This window comes from Pseudonaja textilis, unplaced genomic scaffold (assembly GCF_049901715.1).
Source record: "Pseudonaja textilis isolate UNSWEBS1 unplaced genomic scaffold, rPseTex1.2 PTEXSCF20, whole genome shotgun sequence".
In the NCBI taxonomy this organism is placed as follows: domain Eukaryota; kingdom Metazoa; phylum Chordata; class Lepidosauria; order Squamata; family Elapidae; genus Pseudonaja; species Pseudonaja textilis.
In genome coordinates, this window is record NW_028262864.1 from 1,371,977 (window position 1) to 1,399,297 (window position 27,321).

Below are 27,321 nucleotides of genomic sequence, written 5' to 3' on the forward strand. Positions count from 1 at the left end.
GCAAAGAGCCTTTGGTCAATGCCTTGACTATATTCTCTGATGGCAGTAAAGAACGAGGGGCATGTGCTTGGCAAAGAAATGGGGTGTGGCACACAAAAACCACCCCTGCACAGACATCACCACAAAGGGCTGAACTTGCTGCAACCGTACTAGTCCTCCAGAATTTTAATGAACCCCTCAACCTGATCTTAGACAGCCTATATGTTACCCAAATAATTTCTACTATTCACGATTCTTACCTCTCTCCCGCTATTGATAAAAACCTTCTCTCTCTTTTTGTTACGTTGCAACAGCTTGTTGCACAGCGTCAGCACCCTCTCTTTGTAGCGCACATTCGCAGCCACCAGCCTTTCCCAGGAATCCTCCAGGAAGGTAATGACGTGGCTGATCAAGCAGCTGCAGGTATTATGACCACACACACATTAACTCCTTGGGAAAGTCATTCTTACTTTCATCAAAATACTAAAGCCCCCATTAAACATGAGAAGCCTCAGCCATTAGACAGCAGTGCCCCACCTGCAGTCAGCAAGCCCATTCTATTCCCTTAGGGGTAAACCCCCGCGGGTTGAAAGCCTGTGTAATATGGCAAATGGACGTTACTCAGTTCCCTCCATTTGCCCCCTGGAAGTATCTACATGTTACAATAGATACTTATTCAGGATTTATAATGGCGACCCCGCAGAGAGGAGAAGCCTCTAAACATGTCATTAACCACTGCATTCGCACCTTTGCATCGTTGGGATGCCCAAATGAAATAAAAACAGACAATGGTCCTGCATACACTAGTACAGCTATGTCAGAATTTTGCACTAAGTGGCAAATCACCCACAAATTTGGGATCCCTTATAATAGTCAGGGACAAGCCCTGGTGGAGAGAGCCAATTTAACGTTAAAAACAGCTCTAGAACAACATCTGACCTAAGGGAAAAAACCCCTTGGCCTCCCGGCGATGCAAAACACCCTTAATCTCTGTCTTTATACACTTAATTTCCTCAATCTCTCTGGCACCCCTGCTACGACGGCAGCGGAATGACACTTTTCCTCCCCCCCCTCCCCTCTACTCTCCCAAACCACAGGTATACTACCGCCAACTGCCAGACCCTACTTGGAAGGGTCCTGCTGATCTCCTCACCTGGGGCTGTGGCTACGCAGCTATCCAGCTTCCAGATCGTGTCCTGTGGGTTCCTGGACGGCACGTCAGACCATACCACCCCAAGGTAGAAAAATCAACACCTGCAGATATATCAACATGATCTGTTTTGTTGCCTTGCTTACCCTCCTCCTCCTCCTTGCTGCACACGCATCCAAGGTGTCCATTCCGTCTCGAGTAACGTACTTTATGCCAGATACTCCCCTCCTGCTGACCTGCACCACATCCTGGGACATTTTTCCCCCTTACCTCAGATGGTCAGCACTTCCTCAGCCATGGCTCCACATCCCCAGCAATGCCTCTTTCCAGATCAACACCTTTGAACATCCTCCTCGGACTACACTCCTCATACTTCATCCTACTGCAACCACCTACTACTGCTCCGGTCTACGCCTCTATGATTCCATACGCAACACTTATGATTCCTGGACAGTCCTCAGACCTCGCTCACCTCTTCGTCATCTCAGACAGCTCGTGAGTCAGCCTGACATCCATATTCAGAAACCCCCTTTGCTGCATCGGGCTAAAAGGTCGCAAAACCCCACCAAGCCAGATGATTGCACCCCCTGCTTGACCAAAACCACACAAGCAGGCTTCACACAACTAACTCTTATTTACCATACCCAGCAACCGCAGAAGTGCCTTCCTACCGGAAAAACTTGCCAAAATAACGGGACTATGTACCATCTATGCAAAATGAACTCCAAAACTGTTCGTTATGACCCCAAGGCGGCCATTCGCCTCAATGTTACCTTTTGGGCCAGACTTCCAAGGGCCTCTGGCAGAGCTGATCCTGAGGGGGGGGGAAAACTTTACTACCTAAATCACACCACTGTGCTAAAGGATGGTACTAACCCAATTGTTTTAATTTTTGATGTTTGCATTGCTTGTTCTAAACCAGGGGGATATTCTTGTGGGTCAGCTGATTGGAAAACTAAGTACGCTCACAATCATAAATACTTGTGTCCTACGCCCATCAATTGGGCCATAGGAAACCCTAATCAATGGATCCCTTGTGGGGGCTCCGTTGAGTGCTCAGGTTGGTCTTGTGTCTATGATTACACTGGGGGAGGGTACTCAGGCTGCAATCATCTGTCACACTTCAAACGAGTATCAGGGTCTCCCACAGACAATAAGGTAGAAATCACTATCTCCAGACAACACCCCACCATGGATACTTATGGTATAGGGATTGATGGCACAGGATCAGATCCAAACACTTACATTACTATCAAAACAGAAGTAATATATGAGGGTAAGGAAACATCGTTAGGCTGGTCAGTGTACAACAATTTAAGAAAGTTGAATAGAGCCCCTGATACCAGCATTATTGCAAAAAACTTGTTCATGGACATGGCAGAAAAATTGCAAAACAACTTGCAATAACCAATTGTTTTGTCTGTGGGGGAACCACCACAGAAGAACAGTGGCCATGGCAAGCTTTAGAAAGCCTTGTCATCACTGTTCAACAACATGTCTTCTATAGGAAATATAACAGCTAGAACAGCCTCTGACCCCCTTATCTGGACAATCACTACCAACTTAATTGATAGAAACTGCTTTTCCCGAAATGGGTCCATTCTGGTAGGACATCTCCTTTGTTTAGGCACATGGGATGACTCCTACCAGATTTAGACAGCACCTGACAATGCCACCACCATACCTGCTAAATTCAACACCTCCCTCCTCCCTCATCTCAGCAACACTACATCCTCCCAAAACTGGACAGCGCCCAATAACATGTATTGGATTTGTGGCAACCTAGCCTACCCATCCCTTCCAGCAGACTGGCAAGGATCATGTGTGTTGGGATGGATAAGACCCTTTTTCCTCCTACCAATCTCTATTAAGCAGGAACTAGGCATCCCTGTATATGACACGTTATCTCGCAAAAAAAGGGATGCAGACAATACCTTTGCAGGCTTCCCCTGTCAATCAGAATATGCAGGGGACATCTGGAGCTCAGAAAGAATCGTCTGCACCTATGGCATGGCTACTTGGGCCCAGGACGGGTCTTATGGATATAGGACCCTCATAGACCCCCCGCATAGATGCACAGAAAGCATTTGATAATGTGAATTGGCAGTTTATGTTGATGCAATTGGAGGAGATGGGTTTTGGAGACAGGTATACGAATGCATTAAAATTGATATATAATAAGCAAGCAGCAAGAGTAATGATAAATGGAGAATTGACAGAAAACTTCAACATTTTAAAAGGAACTAGACAAGGCTGTCCGTTATCCCCACTATTATTTGTATTGACATTGGAAGTCTTGAATAGAAATATTAGAAAAAATGGAGAAATAAAGGGAATGAAAATAATGGAAATGTCAGAAGTTACCAGGATCATATTACCACATGTGGTGGACATGCACAGAGACTAAAAAGTATTGGGCTAAAATACACATGTGGCTGGAGAAGATGATAAAACAACCTACAGACTTAAAACCAGAGACATTTTTATTGGGAATTTTGCCTGAGGGTTATAACAAAGAAATAACATATTTGATTATTAATATTTTAACAGCAGCTAGGATTGTATTTGCACAAAATTGGAGAAATGAAAAAATCCCAACAGAAGAGGACATAATTAAGAAAATAATGGAACATGCAGAAATGAGTAAATTAACAATGGCAATTAGAGAACAAGAAGAAAAAGATTATTATAAAATTTGGAATCTATTTTATGAATGGTTGGATAGAAGAGTAAAGAATTGAATTATATAAGTGTAGTATAACATATTGTTACTAATAAATAGAGGAGTTAGTGTAAGAAAATGAACTTGAAATATATTATTGAAAGTCAAGGACTTAAAAGTTAAGGATAATAGAATACATGACATGTGATATAAAATATTGATAAGATTATAAATATATACAAGTTAAATATGTATGATATTATTTTGTGCACGAAGAAATATGTACTCAGCTTACACACTGTGGAACAGAAAGAAGGTTTTATGTTTGTTTTTGTTGTTGTGATAAAAATAAATTTTTTTTAAAAAAAAGCATATAGATAGTATTAAAATTCTGTACTTATAAAATAGATATTTACAAACAAGTGAATAATCCAGAGGGTCTATTATTGCTGATTAAGTGCTGATTAAGTGCTGATTAAGTGCTTATTTGATTTTTCTACTAATTAATTAAGGAACTCTTGATTATTGCTTATGAATTGCTGATTGCTAGAACGGATTTGAAGATAGAATTTATATTGTAGAATTGAAAGTTAATTGTAAAACTATGCTAGGAAGCCAGTATGTATTGTTGATTAGCCTGAAAATATGTAGTTTAATTTAAGGGATATAGTAGAAAAAGAGTGAAATAAGAGTATAGAACGCAGAGTACAGTAGAAAGTGAGAGGTAGCTCTTAAACATATCTGTGAATGGTAGATTGGAAAGATCTCTTGAGAGTATTGAGAATGACAACAACAATAACTACGAAAGTTGGAAAAAAGATGACAACGAGAATACCTTCGCCTGCAGGACAAGGATCCTTGGACACAATGTTGGGGGCAGAAAAATTAACACCTACTCCAACATTACAAGCAGTACAGTAGTCCCTCGCAATGATGCAAGAAATGATGGTAAGAACATAAGAACTTATCACCAGAAATCAGGAAGAACTGAAAAGTGAAATGAAGAACAATATAGCAGAAGTGAAAGCAGATATTCAGAAACTGGATGATAAATTTGGAACAATCCAAGAGACAGTAGCGAGAAACTAACAGAAATTGATAACTATGGAACTTAGAATGGAGAATGTAGAAAAGAAACTCGAAGAGACTGAACAAAACTGGAAAATCCTTTACTGTGAACTCCATGAGGCAGTGGTCCATCTAGAGCTGGAAAAAGTGGCGTTCTTCCTCAGATTCCAGAACATTGTTGAGGATAGGAAAGAAGATCTACGACCTCTTATAGCAGAGCTAATTGCAGAAGCCCTCCAGAAAGATAAGATGGAGATAATGAATGATTTGGATGAGGTCTACTGGGTGCAAACACATTATGCACGTAGACATAAGTTACCAAGGGAGGTCCATGTATGCTTTGCAAAGAAAACTACTAGAGATCTGTTGTATGGACGAACGAGGGATGAGCCACTGATATACAAAGGCCATGCAGTGGTGACCTTAAAACAGATACCGAGGAGGGTGAGAGAACAGAGGAGGAACTATCAATTCCTCTCAACACAACTGATCAAAAACAACATACCATTTAGATGGCTAACTCCAGAGGGACTACTGATATCATGGCAGGAGAAGAAATTTAAAATCAATTCTCTCGATAAGGCACACGAGTTTTATGGATGGTATTTGAGAACGGAGGAAGAACAAGAAAGCAAGGAAGAAACGGAGAGTAGAAGTCAAGAGGAGATAACATCGGAGGATCAGGAAACAGAAAGGGAAAGAAGAGAACAGAAGAATCGGGAAGAGGAAGAAAACAACTGACTGCAGAGAGAATTGAGAACAAGAGTCATAGAGTACCAACAATAAAATGGATGGAGGGACTACCCTACTATCTCTAAATATAAATGGACTAAATTCATTATCTAAAAGGAAACAAATGTTTACAAAACTTATAAAGCAAAATGCAGACATCACATGTTTACAAGAAGTACATATTTCAAAACAACATGGATACTTATTAGAAGCCCCCAATTGGATAAATTACATCTGGCCCTGACAAATCAAAAGAAGAGAGGTGTTGTGGTGTAAGTCAAGAATTGGTTAAACTCAAAAGTAATATATAATGATGATGATGGTAGGATACTTCTTATAGAGATAAGAATAGAACAAAAAAAAGATACTATTGGCAGCAATTTATGCTCCAAACACCAACCAAAAGGCATTTTATCCTAAGCTCCATAATAAAATCATAGAGACCGAATTAGCTAACATATGCATAGCAGGGGATTACAACGTGGTGTCAAGTATAAAAAAGGATTACAAAAGTAGTAAAAACAATAAAAAAAGAGAATACTCCCAATAACATTTGACAAATTATCCCAAGAAATGAACTTAAAAGATGCGCGGAGGGAATTAAACAAATCTAAAAGTCAATTTACCTTCTTTTCCAACCCACACAAATCCTGGTCCAGGATCGACATGATATGGATGGACTCGGAATTATTGGAAAAAATAGAAATATTGCCAAACACTTGGGCCAACCATAATCCAATTAAATTGGTTTGGAGAGGAAAGAAAAAGATAGGTAGATGGATGTTTAATAAGAGTTTACTGGGAGACAAAGAATACACCCAAATGATAAATAAGGAATTGAAGATATTTCTTGAAATTAATATGAATGAACATACAACAATCTGAAACTTATGGGATACAATGAAGGCCTACTTGAGGGGTCTGACAATAGCATTTGCAGCAAAAAATAAATAAAAATAAAGACAGGAAAAACCAACAGATTGCGAGACAAGAGAAACTGGAAAACTTGGAAGACAAATTGCAAAAAGATCCATACAATGAATCTATCGAAAAAGAATTAAACCTGACTAAACATGAAATAAATTTAAGTCTCCAAGAAGAAATGGCCAGAAATTGAAATTAGTTAAACAACATTATTTTGAGAACGCGAACAAGCCTGGGAGATGGCTCTTGCACAAATTAAAGAAAGAGCAGGAGAAAAAAGGCGTTTGATAATTCTTGATTGAACAATTATCTAGGATGAAATTTGATGAAAAATTTATAGGACTAATTAAAACAATATACTTTACACAAAACACAAAAGTAGTGATCAATGGAGAAACCACAAACAATATAAAAATAAACAAAGGAGTGAGACAGGGATGTCTGCTTGCCCCATTACTATACATACTATCAACGGAGGTATTGTTGACCCAGATAAGGAAAAACCAAAATATTCAAGGATTGACTATTAAACAAGAAACCTACAAACTGTAAGCATTCGCTGATGACATGGTCTTCATAATGGAAGACCCAAAAGAGTCAAGCAAAAATTTAATGCAAGAGATAGAGGCATTCAGCAAAGTAGCAGGACTCAAAATCAATAAAGAAAAGACCAAGATAATAACCAAAAATTGTACTAAAAGGCAAAATGAGGAACTGACAAAGGAACTAGGGATCCAGATAATGAAAAGAATAAAATATTTGGCTCACAGCGAAATGCTCCACAATAAAGACTGATAATTACGACAAATTGATAGACCAGATACAGAAAGACTTAGATGAGCAAATTTACAACTCTCTTGGATGGGAAGGATAGTGAACATTAAAACAAATGTGTTACCAAAATTACTGTATCTATTCCAAACTGTGCCAGTCAAACTAGGGAAAAATTTTTTCGAAGACCTGAACAAAAGAATTGCCAAATTTATCTGGCAAAAGAAAAAACCCAGAGTAAAATATAAATTAATGCAGGATAGCAGAAGTAAGGGAGGATTGGCTCTCCCAGACTTTGAGTTATACTATCAGGCTGCAGCTAGTACTTGGATTAAAGACTGGATTAACCTGGCAGACAAAAAAATATTGATGTTAGAAGGCTTTGATTTACAGCTTGGCTGGCACACGTTTCCTTGGGATGGAAAAAACAGAAGTTATAGTTATTTTCAAGGACACTGGATAAGAGATGCCCTGCTACAGGTATGGGAAAGAATTAAAAGAAACCACTATGTGAAAATACCTCTCTGGTTATCTCCAATGGAGGCACTAATGTATCCCAATGCTATGGATTTGAATAAAACAATAAAATATAAAGAACTTATAACGGATGAAGGTGACCTGAAAACACAGACACAACTAAAAACACAAGGAATTGAAATAGGGTGGTGGCCTTATGTTCAAATTCAAACAAGATACAAAAAAGGAACAATTCGGTTTTTATAACACAGTTCAGGAATTAGATAAAATATTACAAGGAGGTGAAAAAATGATTATTAAAATGTACAACTGCTTACTGGAATTTAAAATGGAAGAGGAAACGGTTAAGGAGAATATGATAACATGGGGCAAAAATTGTGGCCATAATATTGATTTAGAACAATGGTAACAAATATGGTAAACGAATTATAAACTAATGTTATCAGTCTCCTACAAGGAAAACATTTACAAAATGTTTTATCGCTGGCATCTGCCACCAGCGAGATTAGCTAGAATGTCTCCCAATTTGTCAGCTAAATGTTGGAAGTGCCATCATAGCCAGGGAACGTATTTTCACATGTGGTGGACGTGTCCTCAAGTGCGAAAATATTGGCTTAAGATCCAGGCATGGCTAGAAGAGTTGACAAAACAAAAGATTAAGTTTAACCTAGAGACCTTTCTATTGGGAATGTCAGAACCGACATGGGACAAGAAGTATCAGCATTTAATATTACACATTATTACAGCAGCAAGGATAGCTTTTGCCAAAAACTGGAAATCGACAACAGACCCACATACCTGGCAGTAGTCAACAAAATTCACCAATGCGCAGAAATGATTAGATTAACCATGCTATTAAAAAAATAAGGAAGAAGGAGATTTCTTTATAATATGGAATATATGGTACAAATGGTTGAGTAAAAAGGAAGTAAAGATGTTCAACGAAAATGATTAAAGAAATTCTAGAGAAAAATAGGAAATAGGATGAATGTGTATATAGATATGTATATATGTATATAAGCTATAGATATATTTGTAGTAAATGAATTTAATTGACACTAATGGATATGTACACTGTTACAGCAATGCTGCAAAATGTGAGAACATGTTTCTCTTTTTTAATTTTTTTTGAAATTTTGAACAAACTAAAAAAAAATTGTTGTAGACTTTCTACAAATAAATTACAGTAACCGATCGTTAAGAGAGGGCCTTGAACTTTAACTTTGCTGTTGATTAACCTGTTAACTATTTTTTCTTGATATACAGTATAACAATGTATGACAGGTGAAATTGGGTTGCAAATAGATGTAGAAGTTTATAAATTTTGGACCTGTTTTGCAAGGGGGGAAGCTATTGTTGCAATATATTTGTCAGTGTTCAACTGGGGGGGTATGTGTTTTTTCTTTTCAGTTATATTGGATTTTTATTTTTAAATATACATCAATATCAATACATGAACAGTGTGGCCTCTGGGTATAATTCATTTTGATACAAGTAGCAATAATAATATTAATAATATTTGTTACATTGATCAAACTTATGTAATCCTAGTATTAACATACATGTTTGCTTTAAAGTAGTTATTCAATATTTCAATGTTCCATTTTAATGCCAATGATAATATTTAACCATACATAGTAATATCATCCTTCAACCTCTAATCTTTCCATCTATTTATTGCTTTATATTCTATTACATAAAAATTATATATGCTAATATTCCCCCTATTTCTTATTTCTACCTCTATACTAGCTTCTAATCAGGCCACCATTACTAATCCTAGTGTTAAAACACATGTTTATATTAAGACATAGTCCTTCATTATTTGGCTATTCAATGTTTCAATACACCATTCTAGTACCAATCATCATATTATTTAAACATACGTAATAATACCATCTTTCAACCTCCAATCTTTCCATCTCTATTGCTTTATATAAAAGTGTGTATTCTTATTTCTACCTCTATTCTAGTTTTTAACCAGGCCATTGTTATGTTAGGAAAAAAATCCTTTCTCTCCATCATCTCTCGTCCGTTTTAATACTTCAATTCTTATTCATTTTTTAGCTTGCCTCCCATACTCCTCTCTTGGATCTTTGTCTCTATCAACATCTGTATCTTTACCATTCTGTCTAAATATTTCCACCATCTCTATCCTCCTAAGCTTCCAGGTCTTCAGAGTATCCACCCAAGCCCCTTTCTCCCTTTCAAACGTATCTTCCAGCTTATCCGATTCCATTTTAAAATCTCTTAAAGTACTTTTCCCTTGGTTTATTTCATCAGTCATTATTATCTTTATCATCTTCTCCTTCTCATCTTGCTTTATTTGCTGATTTGTCTGTTCTACCTTTTCCTCCATTCTTTCTGTTGTCTCCTCTCTTTCCTGGACTCTTTGATCTTCATTCATTATCAGTTGTAGGATATTTTCTATTTTCCCATTTATGTCTTGCAATAGGTTTTATATCTCTCTGTGATTCTTTGTCATAGTATGATGATTTGAAACATCAATGCCATTTCTTTTGAAATCTCACTCCTTTCTCCATGGTGGAGCATCTTGTCTTATTTTAGTAAGTCCCGCTCTTACACAATAGTCCAAAAACAATATATTGAAGTCTAATGTTGCTCCTCAGAAAGTTCAATAATCATAGTTCTTTAGATAGAATAGAACAGAACAGAACAGAACAGAATAGAATTCTTTATTGGCCAAGTGTGATTGGACACACAAGGAATTTGTCTTGGTGCAAATGCTTTCAGTGTACATAAAAGAAAAGATACATTTGTCAAGAGTCAAGAATCATCAGGTACAACACTTAATAATAGTCATAGGGTACAATAAGCAATCAAATCATACTAGGAAACAGTCAATATAAATCGTAATGATACAAGCAACAAAGTTACAGTCATACAGTCACAAGTGGGAGGGGATGGGTGATAAGGACTGATGAGAAGATTAATAGTAATAGTAATGCAGACTTTGTAAATAGTTGGACAGTGTTGAGGGAATTATTTGTTTAGCAGAGTGATGGCGTTCAGGAAAAAACTGTCCTTGTGTCTAGTTGTTCTGGTGTGCAGAGCTCTATAGCATCGTTTACATCTCAGGATTATTAATCAGTTCCATTTAGGTAGTCCAGGCAGCTTTCCAAAAATCAAAGTCACTTTACTTTACTTAAGAGTCTTCCTTATTCTCACAATAGTTTCCAGTAATCATTAAGTAGATAGTTATAGAATAGTAAGTATCATCACAGTCCTCCAGATCAGCGGTTGCCAACCGGTGGGCCGTGGGCCGAGAAAATTTTGTTGGGCCACAGAGAAATCTCACCCCCAGAGCACCCCCCAAAGCAATTAATCCAGGCTGCGCAGAAACACAAAGCTGCGCTGCCCACATGGCCCGCGGGAACCCTCCCTGCCCACTCACTCCTTATCTGGCAAACTTGCCTGCTAAGTTGCTATTTTTTCCTTTTTCCGACCATCAGCTGTTCTGCTGTGTTGGGAGATTTAGATTAGCTAGGAAGCAGGAAATTGTTGGATATCTTGTTTTCTAGCTAGTCTTTAGATCTTCGGCTCTGCTTTTAAGCACAGCCGAACCTTCCTTAGGACTGAAGGTTCTATTATTCAGTGCAGACTCACAGCAAGCAAATTTTATGTGACAGACTGAGCTAACCGATGGCAGATAGATAGACCACTGAATGATTCTGTGAGCAACTCAATCTGCCTGCCTGCTTTGCCTGATTTTGGGTAAAAGTTGCTCTTTTTTAAAATAAAAAATTCAATATTTACATACATGGTGTGTTGTGAGTTAATTTTATGAGTTTGCTTGCAAGCAAATTTTATGTGACAGACTGAGCTAGCCAATGGCAGATAGATAGATCTCTGAATGAATCTGTGATTCTGTGAGCAACTCAATCTGCCTGCCTGCTTTGCCTGATTTTGGGTAAAAGTTGCTTTTTTATATAAAAAATTCAATATTTATATAAATATTTATAATATTTACATATGAGCCATGCCCAGCCAGTCACATGACCACCAAGCCACACCCACAAATCAGGCCATGCCCACAGAACTGCTTAGTGGTCCCTGGGATTTAAAATTATGAGTTTGGTGGTCCTTGAGGTCCAAAAGGTTGGTGACCCCTGCTCCAGATGAATGTTGTTTATTTCTCTTATCAGAAAATTTCCCAGACTTGTAGGGGTATGGTATAGTTTCCATTCACCAGTAGATGGCACCCTCAGCTTAGGTTTCAGCATTGTTTCAAGTCTGACAGATTAATCCAATTTTAATTCAGTTTATGAAAGCAAAGTCGGGTATTCAAGTAGATAGTTCCAGCATTTTATAATGCCTTTCCAAAACAACGGCTACCCAGTTTGAAAGTCCAATTTGCTATGTTTTAAAAGGTCTTTAGCTTTTCTCCCCTTAGTTCCATTTTTGGGGTCTAGGATTTTTTTTTCTATGATTGTTTGCCGCTTTAACAAATAGTTCTAAGAGTCTATTTTCCTGGATTTTCTTCTCTTTTTTTTTCCTTTTAAAGTTAGGGTCTAAAAAAAGAATCATTTCACCCAGCTCCAGTCACTGTTCATCGACACCACTCCTGCACTTTCTTTGTTGCCTCGGCTGTCCTAGCTTCATGGCAGCCATAATGGCTGCCTCTTCTCATCGTGGCTGAGAGGGAAGAAGCCCTGGGTCAAGCAGAAGAGTTGCTGCTCTCCACAACCTGCAGGGCACCCCTCTTTTCTTCATCACCCCTACAAGGTGGCTTTAGCTCCTTTCGGAGCCCTCCAATGGGGAGAACTTGGCATGGGAGCGTGGAGACCCGCTCATGTCCGATCTCGCTGTGACGTCAGCCAGAAGTCCACCGGGGGGGCGAATATGTGTTTTTGTTCTTTGTCTTTTTCATTCACATTTTAAGGTTTTTGTCTAGTTTTGAGTTTTGCCTTTAAATGTTTTCCTTTAGATTTTGTATTTTAATTTTTTTGAATAAAATAAAAAATTATAATTTTATAATTATAATTATATAAGCCATGGTATTTCCTGTGACATTCTATGGAAGTGAAAGTTGAAATTTTAATGAAGCAGGATAAGAAGAATATTGATGGTTTTAAACTTTGATGTTGGAGAAGACTCCTGAAAATATCATGGACAGCCGAGAAAACAAACTGATGGTTCATTGAACAAATCAACCCAGAGTCCTTACTCAAAGCACAAATAACCAGAGTCAAATTATCCTTCTTCAAACACATTATGTGAAGACCCAACTCTACAGAAAAGGCTCTAATGGTGGGAAAGGTGAAAGGAAAGAGGAGAAGAAAACAACCAGTAGCAAAATGGATAGACTCAGTTGCAGTGGTGATGAAGTGTGATCAGCACTTAGACCACTGTCATGTGACAGAGTTCCATTTTTTCACAAACTGCTAGAAGAGATAATCCATTTTGTAATGAACTTTCAACATGTTTTCTCCTTTCTTGCTATTCAAGAACCAGAAAAATAGCTGATTGCCTAAATTGAACATCAGTCCGAGTGAAGGTAAACAAGCTGATGTTAAACCCAGATATGGAAGGGTTAATGTTGGTTATTAAAAAGCCAAAGGTTAAGTCTACTCTGGAAGATGTTATGCTCCTGAAAAGTGCAGGGAATCCAGTTCATGAATATAACATACTGTATTTGGCAGGACCAATGGACTAAAAAAATAAGATATCTTATAGAAAATGGACAGCCTGGGGGCGATCTATTTTTAAATTTTTCTGCCTACAACATTTACTTCTTAAGTAGCTTAGACAGTTAAATAGCCACATTACTATAGATAAGAACTGTTTTGAATTTTTGAAATATATCTTGGGGATGGACAAATCTATACCAATTCCAGCAGTAAGGCAGAGTTGGATATACCCCCTATACAAAATAATCTAGTAATTAAAGTATTCAAGTATTGGTTGAAGATCTTATTTATGGACCCAGACAATTACCCAAGCTGTAATTTCAAAGAGCAGATCCTTAATATGCCTCTTTGCACTTGGGCTGCCCAACTTTCAAATGCCATCACACAATATGGATTCTTTATCCAATTCCCAGTCCAATCATATCTGAAGGCCAATAAAAGCTTAAAACAAAGTGATGTTGTTGAGGTATTCCCCATTAGGAGAATGAGTGCATTCAGGGAAACATAGTGAGAGTGGTGTTGAATAACACACAACCAGCATACAGATACACTGAATAGTAAAATGTAGGTTTTACTTCCAGTAAATGGGTAAACAAAGTCCAACAAACAGTCCAAATCATAAACAGTTAAAGCAGGTAGTATTCAATACAATTAGTCCAGGGATAATCCAAAAATGAAGTCCAGTATCATAAACAAAGTTCAGTAAACGGAGTTTGCAAACAGTTTGCAAGACTCACAGCAATCCAAGCAGAACAACGTTCAGGCAAAAGGCAACAAGGAAAATGCAAGAAGAAAGCAAACCAGGTTTCTGGCTCCATCTTATGGCCGTCGGAGGAACCTCAGCCAATCAAAATTACAACATTCTCTTAAAGATACAACAGTATTAAATGACTATCCTGGTTTATATATTGCCAACCCAACTGTTAGGTGACTATCATTCCTAACAGATGTGACTGCCTAAGATGTTATTGCATTCCTTAAATATGTTAAGTCTGTGAAGTGGTTGGCTCAACACAAATCTGCTTCCCAGACAGAAAAGTATTTAACAACTTATATGTTTCAACATCTTAGAAGAACTTTGCAGTAGTAGTGAATATCTGTAGCTCGGGTATAGGGTGAGGGTTCATTCTCCAAGCTTGTGGGTTGGTTTACAAACATTTCATTACCAGGCTAGGTAAAGTCTTCAGCAGAGTTTAGAGGATGTCAGTGTCAGTGTTCTTCTGTTTATAAGGGCTTCAGGTGTGGGTGTGTCAAGTGAGGGTCTCATGATGGCTCAGATGTGGGTCATCAGTGAGTGGTTATGGGTCTTGTGGTAAGATTACAGGTTAGGGTCATTGGGAGGTGAACTGCTGGGGGGGTGCTTTTGTGGGTTGGTTGAGGTTGGTGATGTCTCTGGTTGGCTGTGTGGTTGAATTGGATTCTGAGGGGTTTGTAGGCTGGTTGTAGGTCAATGTGTCTGTTGATGTGATGTGACCCCGGGATGGGCATGAAAGCAACACAGCCAGAGTGAAGGCTTAACTCCCTTTCATTGCTCCAACTTTTTCCCCCAAAGTTCCCACAGTTCATTGTAAGTCCAAGAGCAATGCTCCAAACACATGCACATGCACGCACGCACACACACACACACCCCTCCACTAGTTCCAAGCTGCTGTGAGTCCAGAGGAGCAGCCAGTTCTGAGAGCAGCCAGGGTTCAGGAAACTTGGTTCCAGGGAGTCTTCGTTGCACAAAGGGGTCACTGGGGCTGCAGCACAACCCAAAGCAGAGCTGTGTCACTGAGTACTTGCCCACGGCCAGGCTAGGCAAAGCAAGGCAAGTCGAACCCAGGCAAAACAAGGCTAGGCAAAGTGGCAAGATGTTGGTAACTGCAAGTGTGGCTGGAAAAAGTCAATGCTTGTTCCCGAAAAGTACCCCTCCCCACGGTGTCTCTTTAATTTATTCCACAGGTGAGCCTTCTGACAAGGGGCAGGGTGCCCTCCTCCCAAGTCATCTGTTTGCCCTGCGCTGATCCTGCCTCCTCTCCATTCTCTGTACTCAAGGATCGGGAGGCAAGTGTTCTTCTCAGGAGCTCTGTTGCTCCTCTGCTCCACTGCCTACACTTTCCCTCTCCTCCCCACTTACTTGGTCATCCTGCGCCCTGTCTCTGTCACTGGCAACCCTTCCAAGGCCCGAGGGACCCGGGGCTGACTCGTCTTGCTTCTCCGGTCGTTCCTCTAGGGCCAACGAGGCCACGTCATCCTCCTCCGTCGGCCCTGGCTCCATCTTGTCCTCAGACCCAGGCTCCAATGGGGCCATGACAGTTGATAGAATTGCTTGTGGAGTGCCAGGCTTCAATGAACTCATGAGCGTGGTGGGTGGTAGCGTGGCCAATAATTTTTGTGTTGCTCCAATTGAACTGGTGCTGTTTGGTGTCCATATGGGTAGAGATTAAGGATTTGGGATCATGGCATTTGACTGCCAGCCGGTGTTCCTGGTTCCTGGTTTTTAATTGACGTGATGTTTGTCCCACATAGAATTGGTCACAATGGTTACAGTTGATTTTGTAGATTACATTGTTTCTTTCATCCTTCTGTATTTTGTTTTTGGTTCTGGATAATTCCTGGCGGAGTGTGGCTGTGGGTTTGTGGGCTATTGTTATTCCTAGGGGTTGGAGGATTCTGGCTGCCATTTCCGACACCCCTTTTGTGTACGGTAGGGTTACTTTTTGCGTAGTGGTTGGCTGTGTGGTGTGTTGTGGTTTGGGTGCTGTGTGTCGGAATATGAAGTTATTTGGATAGCCATTACGGAGAAAGACATCGAGCAGCCATTTCTCTTCTGCTTTTCTTAGTGTTGTGGTGCTGCAGTGCATCCTGGCCCTTCTGAACAGGGTTTGGACACAGCTTCTTTTGTGTGCGGTGGGGTAGTTGCTTGCAAAGCTGAGGATCTGGTCTGTGTGTGTAGGTTTGCGGTAGACATGTGTTTCTAGTTCTCTGTTGTCTAGTCTTCTTATGTCAACATTGAGGAATGGGAGTCTGTTGTCTGTTTCCTCTTCATGTGTGAATTTGATCCCAGGGAATATGTTATAGAGTAGGTGGTGTGTTTCTTCAATTTGAGAGCGTTTCCTGATGATGAAGGTGTCATTGATGTAGCATGTCCAGAATTTTGGCTGGATGGTGGGTAGAGCTATGGATTCGAGTTGTTGCATGACTGATTCTGCTATTAGGCTTGATATGGGTGATCCCATTGGGGTACCTTGTATTTGCTTATAGATTTTCCCATTGAACTTGAAGTATGTGCTGAGGCATGAATCCAGGAGTTTCATGATGGATGAGCTTTCTGTAGAGCACATTTTGAACAAGGAGATTATAGACTGTGTATCTGTGATGCACCAGCTGTTGAAGACATTGCACATCTCCTGTTTGATTGCAAACTATATTCTGCAGAAAGGACTGCTTAATTTAGATCCTTATTTAAAAACTAAAAAATACTGGGATACCTTATGTCTTGCATATACTGTATATTGCTAGCAAGGATGCAATTTTTATATCAAAGGCCATTTCAAAGAGAACAGACAACCTAGAACAGATTGGGGTTAACTGTATGTGTGATTTGTTATGAATACTGTATGTCCTACTGTTTTTTATGTATTGATTTTATATTGATATGGTCAGACGACTAATCAATAAAGTTTCTTGGGGTTGTCATTGTACTAAGAAAAGTCCATTTGGGTTGTGTGATGGGTAAAGGTTTACTAGGAGAGGTTTAATTCAAGAATCTCTATTTGTTCTCTTTGGATGATCATTTTACACGAGTTCCGACACCTGCTGGCATTACACAAGATGGGCCAGTCCACATCCTGGTGGATCCAGGTTACTATCTTAGCTAAGCATGTCTATGCGCATTTCAATAATCACAAACTAATTTCAAGGGAATTTTCAAAGGGAAACCCACCACTAAACACCTATGGCTCAAAACTGTATCAGCACATATCATATATATGGATTTTTGTTTTCCATGACTAATTTGTCGCAAAAATACCTCCTCTGAGTGCTGTGCTTCGTAACATCTCTATAACTTGTAAAGCCATAGTTGAAGAGTGAGCACTATTCAGCTAGGGAACTTCTTGAAGAGATTACTTATTTATTTTTTAACAAAATGACAAAGGAATACTAACATTAAATTGTTGTTTTATTCAGTGATGGGAGCGGAAGTTATACTATTATGCTTAAATTGAGATTGCCTTCACTCTCAATTTAAATTAAAGTCTCGTGGGACTGCCCTTTTAAACTAACGTTCTGATTTCTTCTGTGTTCATAATCCATTGCTATTTTTTAAAAGTTTTGCGACCTTCTTAATAGAGGAAGGAAGCATGAATTTTGTCAAATTTTCCTTACAGCATTGAAGAATTGTATTTTTCTAAGTATACTCAAATTTCTCACTAAAGCTTCTTCTCTGTATCTCATCTAACATAGGCTCTAATTTTCATATCTCTTATCTATTTATTTATCAAAAACTATACAAATCCTATCTATTTTATCTAATATCCCCAAGATTCATCAGGAGAGGACAAAGTTACATAGCACCACTATTATTTTTTAAAAAATAATGGATTGATTTTTTTTAACCGGAATTTAAAATTATATTTTAAATGGAGCCCCATGAAAAACTGAATACTTTTTCCATAAAACCAAACAAAACAAAAAGTGTGCCAAAATGAATGTAATTTGTATAAGAGTGCTCCTAACCTACATAAATTTAGTCAGAGATGACTGCTGCAGAAGAGTAGGCATATCTGCTAGCAATATGAATCTAGAATAAGTTGTTATATTAGGGAGGAAGGGGAGGAAGATTTAATGTTAATCATCAATGCACAATTAAGTACAGAATGAATGGCTTCTATAATGATACATATGCTGTTTAGAGGCAGAAGCTGCACTTTCCAATTCATGTTTTTCTTTGGTCTCTGAGGATGTACTGGTGATATGGTGAGAGGCCAGAGGGCTTTTTTTTTTTTTACATTTTTGAGACCTTAGAATTTTTGAAGGTACTTTTTTTTTGTCCCTTCCATTTAATTGTCATTGGATTATGGTCTGCCCAGGTACTTATTTCAATATTTGTTTCTTGAACACTAGATATTAATTCTGTTGAGATCCAAATCATATCTAATCTGGACCATGATAAATGTCTATTTGAATAGAAAGTATATTGTTTAGTTTTAGCATTTCTTTCTCTCCATATATCTTTTAGAGTTAATTCGTCTGTCATTTTAAAAAAGGATTTAGGAAAAATCTTTCTATTGTGTTTTGTTGTTGTTGCTATATAGTCCAGTTTATTGTCCACAATTCCATTAAAGTCTCCCATCATAATTATATTAGCATAGTCCAGTCCAGTCATTTTCATATGTAGTTTTTTATAGAATTCTTCTTGTTTATCATTCGGAGCATAGATTGCAATTAAGAGTATTTTTATATTATTGTCCACTATTTCCACCATTAATACTCTTCCATCTTCATCAGTGTAAATCAATTTTGCTGGGGTGGCCTCTTTAATATATAAAACCACTCCTCTTTTCTTACACTGAGTCAAAGAAGTAAATATTTTCCCTAATTTTGGCTGTACTAACAATTGTTCATGTTGTTTTTTAATGTGTACTTCTTGTAAACAAATTATGTCAAACTTTAATTTCCCTAATTTATGAAAAATCTTCCTTCTCTTAGCAGCTGAGTTAAGTCCATTTATATTCATTGTAATCAGTTTTTTCTCTTCCATGATTGTATTTTATATTTAGGTTTGACAGCTCTCGTAAATCTTGGTTCACGTTGGTCTTTGATATCCACCTGTCCACCTACTGCGCCTTCTTCTTTTCCAATCTCCATTTGCTCCTCTTGGAATTCAATTGATGAGACCTCTTTTTCTGCCTCTTCCTCTCTCCTTCTGAAAAATTCTGCATAAAAAAGTTCTGCTTTCTCAATTGAATCAATTCTGTGTCTCTGTTCTTGCCATGTAAACATCAGTCCTTCTGGGATCAGCCATCTATAATTCACCTCCTTTTTCAATAGCACTTTGGTCAAAAATCAATATTCTCTCCTCATCTCTCTCACTCTTCTGGGTATTTGTTTTAAGACCAGGATTTCTTCGCCTTTATATTTCAACGTCTTCTCTCTTGCCGCTTGTAAAATTTGTGTTTTGATGGATTTTTTGGTAAATCTGATGTAAACTTCTCTGGGTAAATTATTTCTCATCGCTTATCTTGTAAAAACTCGGTATACCTCATCTACTCCATCCATCATCTTTTCCTCTGTTATTTCCAAAGCATCAGCCAGAATTTCTATCATTATCGCAGCCAAATTGTGTCCATTTTCTTCCTCTATGTTTTGAAATCTGAGATAGAATTCTGACCTCTCCATCTCCCACTTCAGCATCCCACTTTTATCTTGTTCAACCACTGTTAATCTACTATCAATATTTCCCATCTTCTCCTCTCTTCGTTTACCTTCTTCTTCGATTTTTTGGAGTCTCTCATCATACTTCACCATCATTTGTTGAATATTTTCCACTTTTTCATCAGTCTTCCCTGTTCTTTGTTCAATGGTGTCTGTTTTTATCTTAAGATCTTGGATTCCTTGCATAATCATCTGTAAGGTTACTTTTTCTTGTTCTTTGTCTTGCTTTAACATTGCCTGAATTGGACGTTGTCCTCCAGTTGGTGGGGAGGCAGAAGTAGATGAAGAGGCACCCGGAGGTATGAGTTTCCTACTCATTTTAAATGGTTCAAGATCTTCAAATTCTTTCAAATTTTAATCCAATTAGTAAGGTAGCCAATTATAATCCAAAATGGAAACACCCAATGGTAAAGAGCCCAATAATAAAGGAAAAAAAAGAAAAAAGAAAAGATTCTTCAGGTTCTTCCAGACCCTAATCCAATTATGAAATAATCCACAATAAATAATAAAAATAAAAAGAAGGAGGAAACCCAATAATAATAATAATAAAAAAGAACAAAGCAAAAGAAAGATTTCTTCAGGTTCTTCACACCTTAATCCAGTTAAAAAATCTCAATTTTTTTTAAAAAAGGGAACCAAAATAATCCAAGAGCATAGATAGAAAAAGCAAAAATCCCAATGGAAAAGGGAAAAAAAATAAAAATAAAAATGAGAGATTCTAAGGCTTCCTTTAAAATAAAAAGTAAGAATAAAAATATTGCTAAAATAAAAGTTTACAGTAATGCTGGTAAGGAGGGGTAGCGGAGCTAAAAAGATAAAAAAAAAGAAACAACACACTGCACTTTGTTTAATTGTCCAAGGCTCTTGTTATGACTCTCTTCTCTTCTCCACAAGCTTCAAAGCCAAACCTCAAATATTAAATTGTTGATAGAAGTCCAGAAGAGCACCTGTAATTATATTCTGCCGCTCTTCCTCTATCTTATCAAGTTAAAATAAAAATAACCAAAGGGAGCCTCTAGCCTAAAAATAAAATTAAGAAATCAAAAGGGAGAATAAGAATATATATATATATATATATATATATATATATATATATATATATATATATATATTTGTTTTCTGAGGTTCTCGGTATTTATATGTGGATCTTTGGTTGTTCGGGTTTCTCCCGCGTAAGATTGGAAGTATCTAGGCACGTTTCGATGAAGTCTCATTCATCATCTTCAGGCTTCTGTCTCCGGCTCTGTGCTTCTCAGAGTAATGTGAGATTGCAGCTGCTTCCTCCTTTTAACTGCCAGTGGGGTGGGACTTGATTCGGTGGGGGCTTGGCTGTGTTCTGATTGGGTGGGGGTGTGTTCTCATTGGTAGGGGTTTGGCTGTGTTCTGATTGGTTGGGGGTTAGCCGTGTTCTGATTGGTTGGAGGCGTGTTCTGTTCAGGTGGGGGCTTGGTTGTGCTCAGGTTAGTCTTAGTTGCTGGGGATTTGAGCTGGTGAGTTCAGATCTTGCTGTTTGGCTTCTAGTTCGTGGTCCTGCTGCATCTTCATAGTGGGTGTCGGTTTGCTTCATGTATGGCTCGGAGGGTTTAAGTGGGTAGTGATGCAGCTGCAGTGAAGCTTCTGGTCCAGGGTCGTGTCTCATCTTCTGGGTGGGTGGAGTCTGTTTCTACATGGAAGTGTGGTGGTGGCATCTGTGTGGCTCAGACCCACACCCATGAGAGCCACACAAGATGCCACCACCACACTTCCATGTAGAAAACAGACTCCCACCCACCCAGAAGATGAGACACGACCCTGGACCAGAAGCTTCACTGCAGCTGCATCACTACCCACTTTAAACCCCTCCGAGCCATACATGAAGCAAACCGACACCCACTATGAAGATGCAGCAGGACCACGAACTAGAAGCCAAACAGCAAGATCACAACTCACCAGCTCAAATCCCCCAGCAACTAAGACTAACCTGAGCACAACCAAGCCCCACCTGAACAGAACACGCCTCCAACCAATCAGAACACGGCTAACCCCCAACCAATCAGAACACAGCCAAACCCCTACCAATGAGAACACACCCCACCCAATCAGAACACAGCCAAGCCCCCACCGAATCAAGTCCCACCCCACTGGCAGTTAAAGGAGGAAGCAGCTGCAATCTCACATTACTCTGAGAAGCACAGAGCCGGAGACAGAAGCCTGAAGATGATGAATGAGACTTCATCGAAACGTTGCCTAGATACTTCGAATCTTACGCGGGAGAAAACCCGAACAACCAAAGATCCATATATATATATATATATATATATATGAGAAAATTCAGTCCAGTTATTTACTAAGTAACAATAAAGTCCGGTAGCAAAAAAAAAATAAGGAAAAGAAATAACCAAGCCTCGCTTTGACATCTCCCTTTAAAAACGGCGCTTATTCAGTTTTGTCAAAAATCTCAGATTTCTTCTTATAATCAGAGTGTCCTTTCAAGCCTCAAAATGTTAATTAAAAAAAAAAAAGTTTCTCACCCAGCCGACACACTTTCTCTTTCGGCCTCTTCCTTTCTGGAGCTGCCCCGACTTCAGCAGCTTTGGGGCTGCCTCTCCGCCGCCGGCAAAAGGGACTTCTCCTGGGTCAACCAGGGACTTTGCGGTGTCCCTGTGATCCACAGGTATGCCCCTCATGATAACCGTTCCTACGGGATGGTTTAGGTCCGTTTGGACCGGCCAGGGGCGAAGATATCGGCTGCAATCTTAGAGCTCGATTGCAAACCGTACCATCGTGAAGCCAGTTCCTCCCCTCCTCTTCCTCCTCCCTCCTCCTCCTCCTCCCTCCTCCTCCTCTTCCTCCGAGATGGACGTTAAATAATACTATTTTAAAGGAGAAAGATTTTATTCAATGGATTGAGAAAGAACTGCCTTTTTTCTTTAAAGAAAATAAAAAAGAAGATACTTCAATGCAGAATGTTTGGGATACAATGAAGGCATATGCTAGAGGCTTGATAATAGACTACGTAACAAAAAAGAATATTAGGAAAAGGCAAGCCACTAAAGCCTTGGAAGATGAGTATAAAAGACTTGAAAAGGAATTACAGAAAATGCCACAGAAGAAAGATATTAAATTGAAATTGGACATAACTAAACATAAAATGGGTTTAATAGAGAAAGAAGAACAGGCACAGAAAATTAGAAATGCTAAACAGAATTATTTTGAAGATGCAAACAAACCAGGTAGATGGCGAGCATATAAATTGAGAAAGGAGAAAGAGTCAAGGAAAATATCGCAGTTAATAGATGACCAAGGCCAAGTTTGTTATGGTAATAAGGAGAAAAAGGAAATTATTCGAGATTTCTATGGACAACTATATAAGAAAGAGAATATTGACGAGGAAAACGTCAAACAGTACCTACAGAATGCTAACCTACCTACGATATCCAAAGAGACTGAAGAAATGCTAGAAAGTAATATAACAATGATGGAATTAAGTGAAGCACTTAAGAAACAAAATAATGGGAAAGCACCAGGTCCAGATGGGCTTCCGGCAGAATTCTACAAAATACTACAAGAATCATTGAGCGCTCCATTGTTAGAAGTCATGAATGAAGCTATGTCAAAGAAGATGATACCTAAAACATGGTCAGAGGCTTATATTACACTTATTCCAAAAGAAGAGGCTGATCCACTGCAAATTAAGAACTATAGACCAATTTCTTTATTAAATGCAGACTATAAAATCTTTGCTTCAATTTTAGCAGAAAGACTCAAAAAATATTTGAATAATTTTATTCATCCAGATCAAAATGGATTTCTGCCAAAGAGACAAATTAGAGACAATATGAGAGTAATCCTGGATACTTTGGAATACTATGAGGCACATCCTGAAAAGCAAATGGCTTTGATATTTCTAGATGCTCAAAAGGCATTTGACAATGTGAACTGGAGATTTATGTTACTACTACTGGAACAGATGGGTTTTGCCAGAAAATTTATTCAAGCAATAGAAGCTATTTATCATGAGCAAACAGCAAAGGTAATGATGGAGGGAGAACTTACAGACTCTATTAATATAAGAAAAGGCACAAGACAAGGATGTCCCCTATCTCCTTTGCTATTTGTATTGACTCTGGAAGTGTTGAATAGAAATATTAGAGAAGATAAAAGTATAAAAGGAATGAAAATTAAAAAGGAAGAATTCAAATTGCAAGCCTTTGCGGATGACCTGGCCTTTATTTTGGAAGATCCTTTAGAAAAAGCTCCGAAGCTATTGGAAAAGATAGAGACATATGGTGAGGTGGCTGGTCTGAAAATAAATAAAGATAAAACTAAGATCTTGTCAAAGAGCATGTTACTAAGACAAAGAGAAGAACTGGCAGACCTGTCGAAAATCCAAGTTACGAACAAGGTCAAGTATTTGGGGATATACTTGACATCAAGATGTAGTACATTAAAAGAGAATAATTATATTAAACTTAAACAACAGATAGCCTTAGATTTGAAGAAATGGGAAAACTTACAACTGTCATTAATAGGGAGAATTTCAACAATCAAGATGAATATTTTACCCAGAATCTTATTTTTGTTTCAAACAATACCAATTAGGCTCGGAAAAGACTATTTTGAGGACTTAAATAAAATTGTGTTGAAGTATATATGGCAAGGTAAGAAAGCAAGGATAAAGCTAAAGCTCTTGCAAGATGCTAGAATTAGAGGAGGTTTTGGCCTGCCTAATTTGGAGTTGTACTACTAAGCTGCAAATTTGATGTGGGTTAAGGAATGGATAACACTAAGAAAGACTAGATTGTTGACAATAGAAGGTCATGATTTGTTGTTGGGTTGGCATGCTTTTTTATGGTATAAGGGAACTAAAACACAGGGTTACTTTAGAAGACATTATATACGGGAGTCTTTGTGGTTAAACTGGGAGAAGATAAAAAAAACAATGTTATCTGAAAATTCCAGTTTGGTTATCGACTATTGAAGCATTTTCCTATCCTATAATCTATAAGAAGGAACAAACAGTTAGATATGGGGAATTATTGGATGAAAAGGGTGAACTTAAATCGATACAAAATCTAGAGGAACAAGGTATAAAGATGAATTGGTTTTCATATGTGCAAATACACTCAAGGTATGATGAAGATTCTAAAACAGAGGGATTTTATGATAAACAGACTGATTTAGATAAGATTTTGACAGGTACTGATGAAAAGGTGATTAAAAAACTATATGGTTATTTACTGGGAATTAAGCTAGAGGAAGAACAAGTTAAAGAAACTATGATTGCTTGGGGGAGGAATTTTGGATATGGGATTGATTTAGAGAAATGGCAAAAACTATGGTCGCAAAATTATAAAACGACAATGTCAACAGCTTATAAAGAAAATCTGTGTAAGATGTTTTACAGGTGGCATTTTCCCCTGACAAGGATAGCAAGAATATTCAAGAATAAATCTGAAAAATGCTGGAAATGTCATCAGATACCTGGCTCATACTACCATATGTGGTGGACTTGTGAGGATGCTAGAAAATACTGGACTAAAATCCGCATGTGGTTGGAAAAAATGACAAAGAAACACATAGATTTGAAACCAGAGTTTTTTTTATTGGGAATCTTACCAGATGCATACAGCAAAGATTTGAAATATTTGATTGTAAATGTATTAACTGCGGCTAGGATTGCATTTGCTAAAAATTGGAAAAATGAGAAAATTCCATTGCAGGAAGAAATTATTAAGAAAATATTGGAATGTGCTGAGATGAGTAGATTGACATTTGAAATTAGAGAGCAAGAAGATAAACGATTTTATAAAATTTGGGACCTTTTCTATCAATGGTTGGATGATAAAATACAATAATAGAATATTTAGAATGTTAGATAATAAGGAATATCTTTGTTTTTTGTTTTTTTGTTTTTTTTGTTATTTGATATCATATCTATAAAGTGTTTTTTACGATGGATTTGGTATGATTATATGATTTGTTATAGAATAAATTACCTAAATTATAGTTATCTCATAAAGTATGAATGAATAAAATTATAGTCAAATGATTTTTTAATAATGATATGAGGACATATAAGTTTGGATTGATAATATGAGTTATTATGTAATATAACCGTAATTGAGACTACGAAATGAATGCACAAAACTGATGAACCAACCGACACACTGTATATATGTATGGAAGAGAGCTGATGTTTTTATGTTTTGTTTGTTTTGTTTGTTTTTTTAAAAAAACAATAAAATTGTTTAAAAAAAAAAGAATTTTTGAAGGTACAAAGTAGGTCCACTGAGAACTGCACTTTAGATAAAACAGAAAATCACAATTGCATGTGACTCACAGGCTAAAGTCCAGTGTTTCTCAACCTTGGCAACTTGAAGATGCATGGACTTCAACTCCCAGAATTCCCCAGTCAGCTATTTGAGTTGCCAATGTTGAGAAGCAATGCTATAAACTATCTATTTCTGATTACCAATAAGCGATGGAGAGCATAATATAAACCCAGAGCAGCATTTCCCAAGAGGGTACCAGGTAGGGGAAAGCTGGGATTAGTGCATCAGAGTAGGAAAAGGTAATTGTAATCGTATGTGGGAATGACCATGAGAGACAGGAGAAAGAATGGCAGACTAGGCAATGGTCAGACAAGCAGCAGCTGAATCCACAGAAGGAATGGAGGTGTGGAGGTCCTTTCAGAAAGGTCCCTCTCTGGTGTCTCGAACTGTAAAGGCAAGGTGGGCGGGGGATGTACTTTCAGACTTGCAAAATTCTGTTAATGTAACCTTACTATAAAGTTAAAGCTAGTACTTCTGGGTGTGCTTCTTGTCTGGACTACCTTACAAGGCTGACAGTAAACCACATTCAAGTCACTTCTCAGTCATGAAACTCTCATTAATGGCCCATGGCTCTATTGTTCACACTTGCAATATGTGAGTATAAAACAGAAGATAAGTAGGAGCACAACTATTCTTACCTTGAGCTCTCTAGTGGAAAAGAGAAATAAGAATAATCAGTATAAATGAATAAGATTACCACAGATCCTGGGCACCACCTTCATCCACAGCACTTACCTGTGGTTTGGATACATTCTTCTTGAGTTTGTTGAGTGTCTTGCGGTTGTAAGGATCACCACCTGGGCTCAACCTTACTGTTGTATCACATGTCTCAGCATGGAGTTGGGGGAACATGTGCAGTGCCTCCTGGATGGGGAAGAAAGTAAATGTGAGAAGAAGAAGCTTCTTTACAACCTCCAGTTGTTGGGTCAATTCATTCCACTTTCTGTAGTTACAAAGGTCCCAAGATGTTAGGGACTAGACAAATCAGATATTTAAATATATAGAGGGAAATGGCAACATCCTGAAATAATAAAGTTGGGTATAGCCACTGAAAAGACTCCAGAGACAACAGATTAGATGTAGGAGGTGGTCTAGGGGAGAACTACCCCTGTATATAAGTAGGACCAGACTATTACTTTCCTTAAAACAGACAAGAACAACATTACTTAACAT

At 38.1% G+C, this 27,321-nt stretch overlaps 1 protein-coding gene across 1 annotated transcript in view; it reads right to left on the reverse strand.

Moving 5' to 3' along the window:
- LOC113452438 (proline-rich protein 12-like) overlaps positions 1–27,321 on the reverse strand; it is a 190,440-nt gene that overhangs the window by 26,725 nt on the left and 136,394 nt on the right. The window contains exon 13 of the mRNA XM_087918903.1: positions 26,884–27,012. Within this exon, the coding sequence (XP_087775029.1) occupies positions 26,884–27,012 (129 nt within the window). The remainder of the gene's footprint in view (positions 1–26,883; positions 27,013–27,321) is intronic.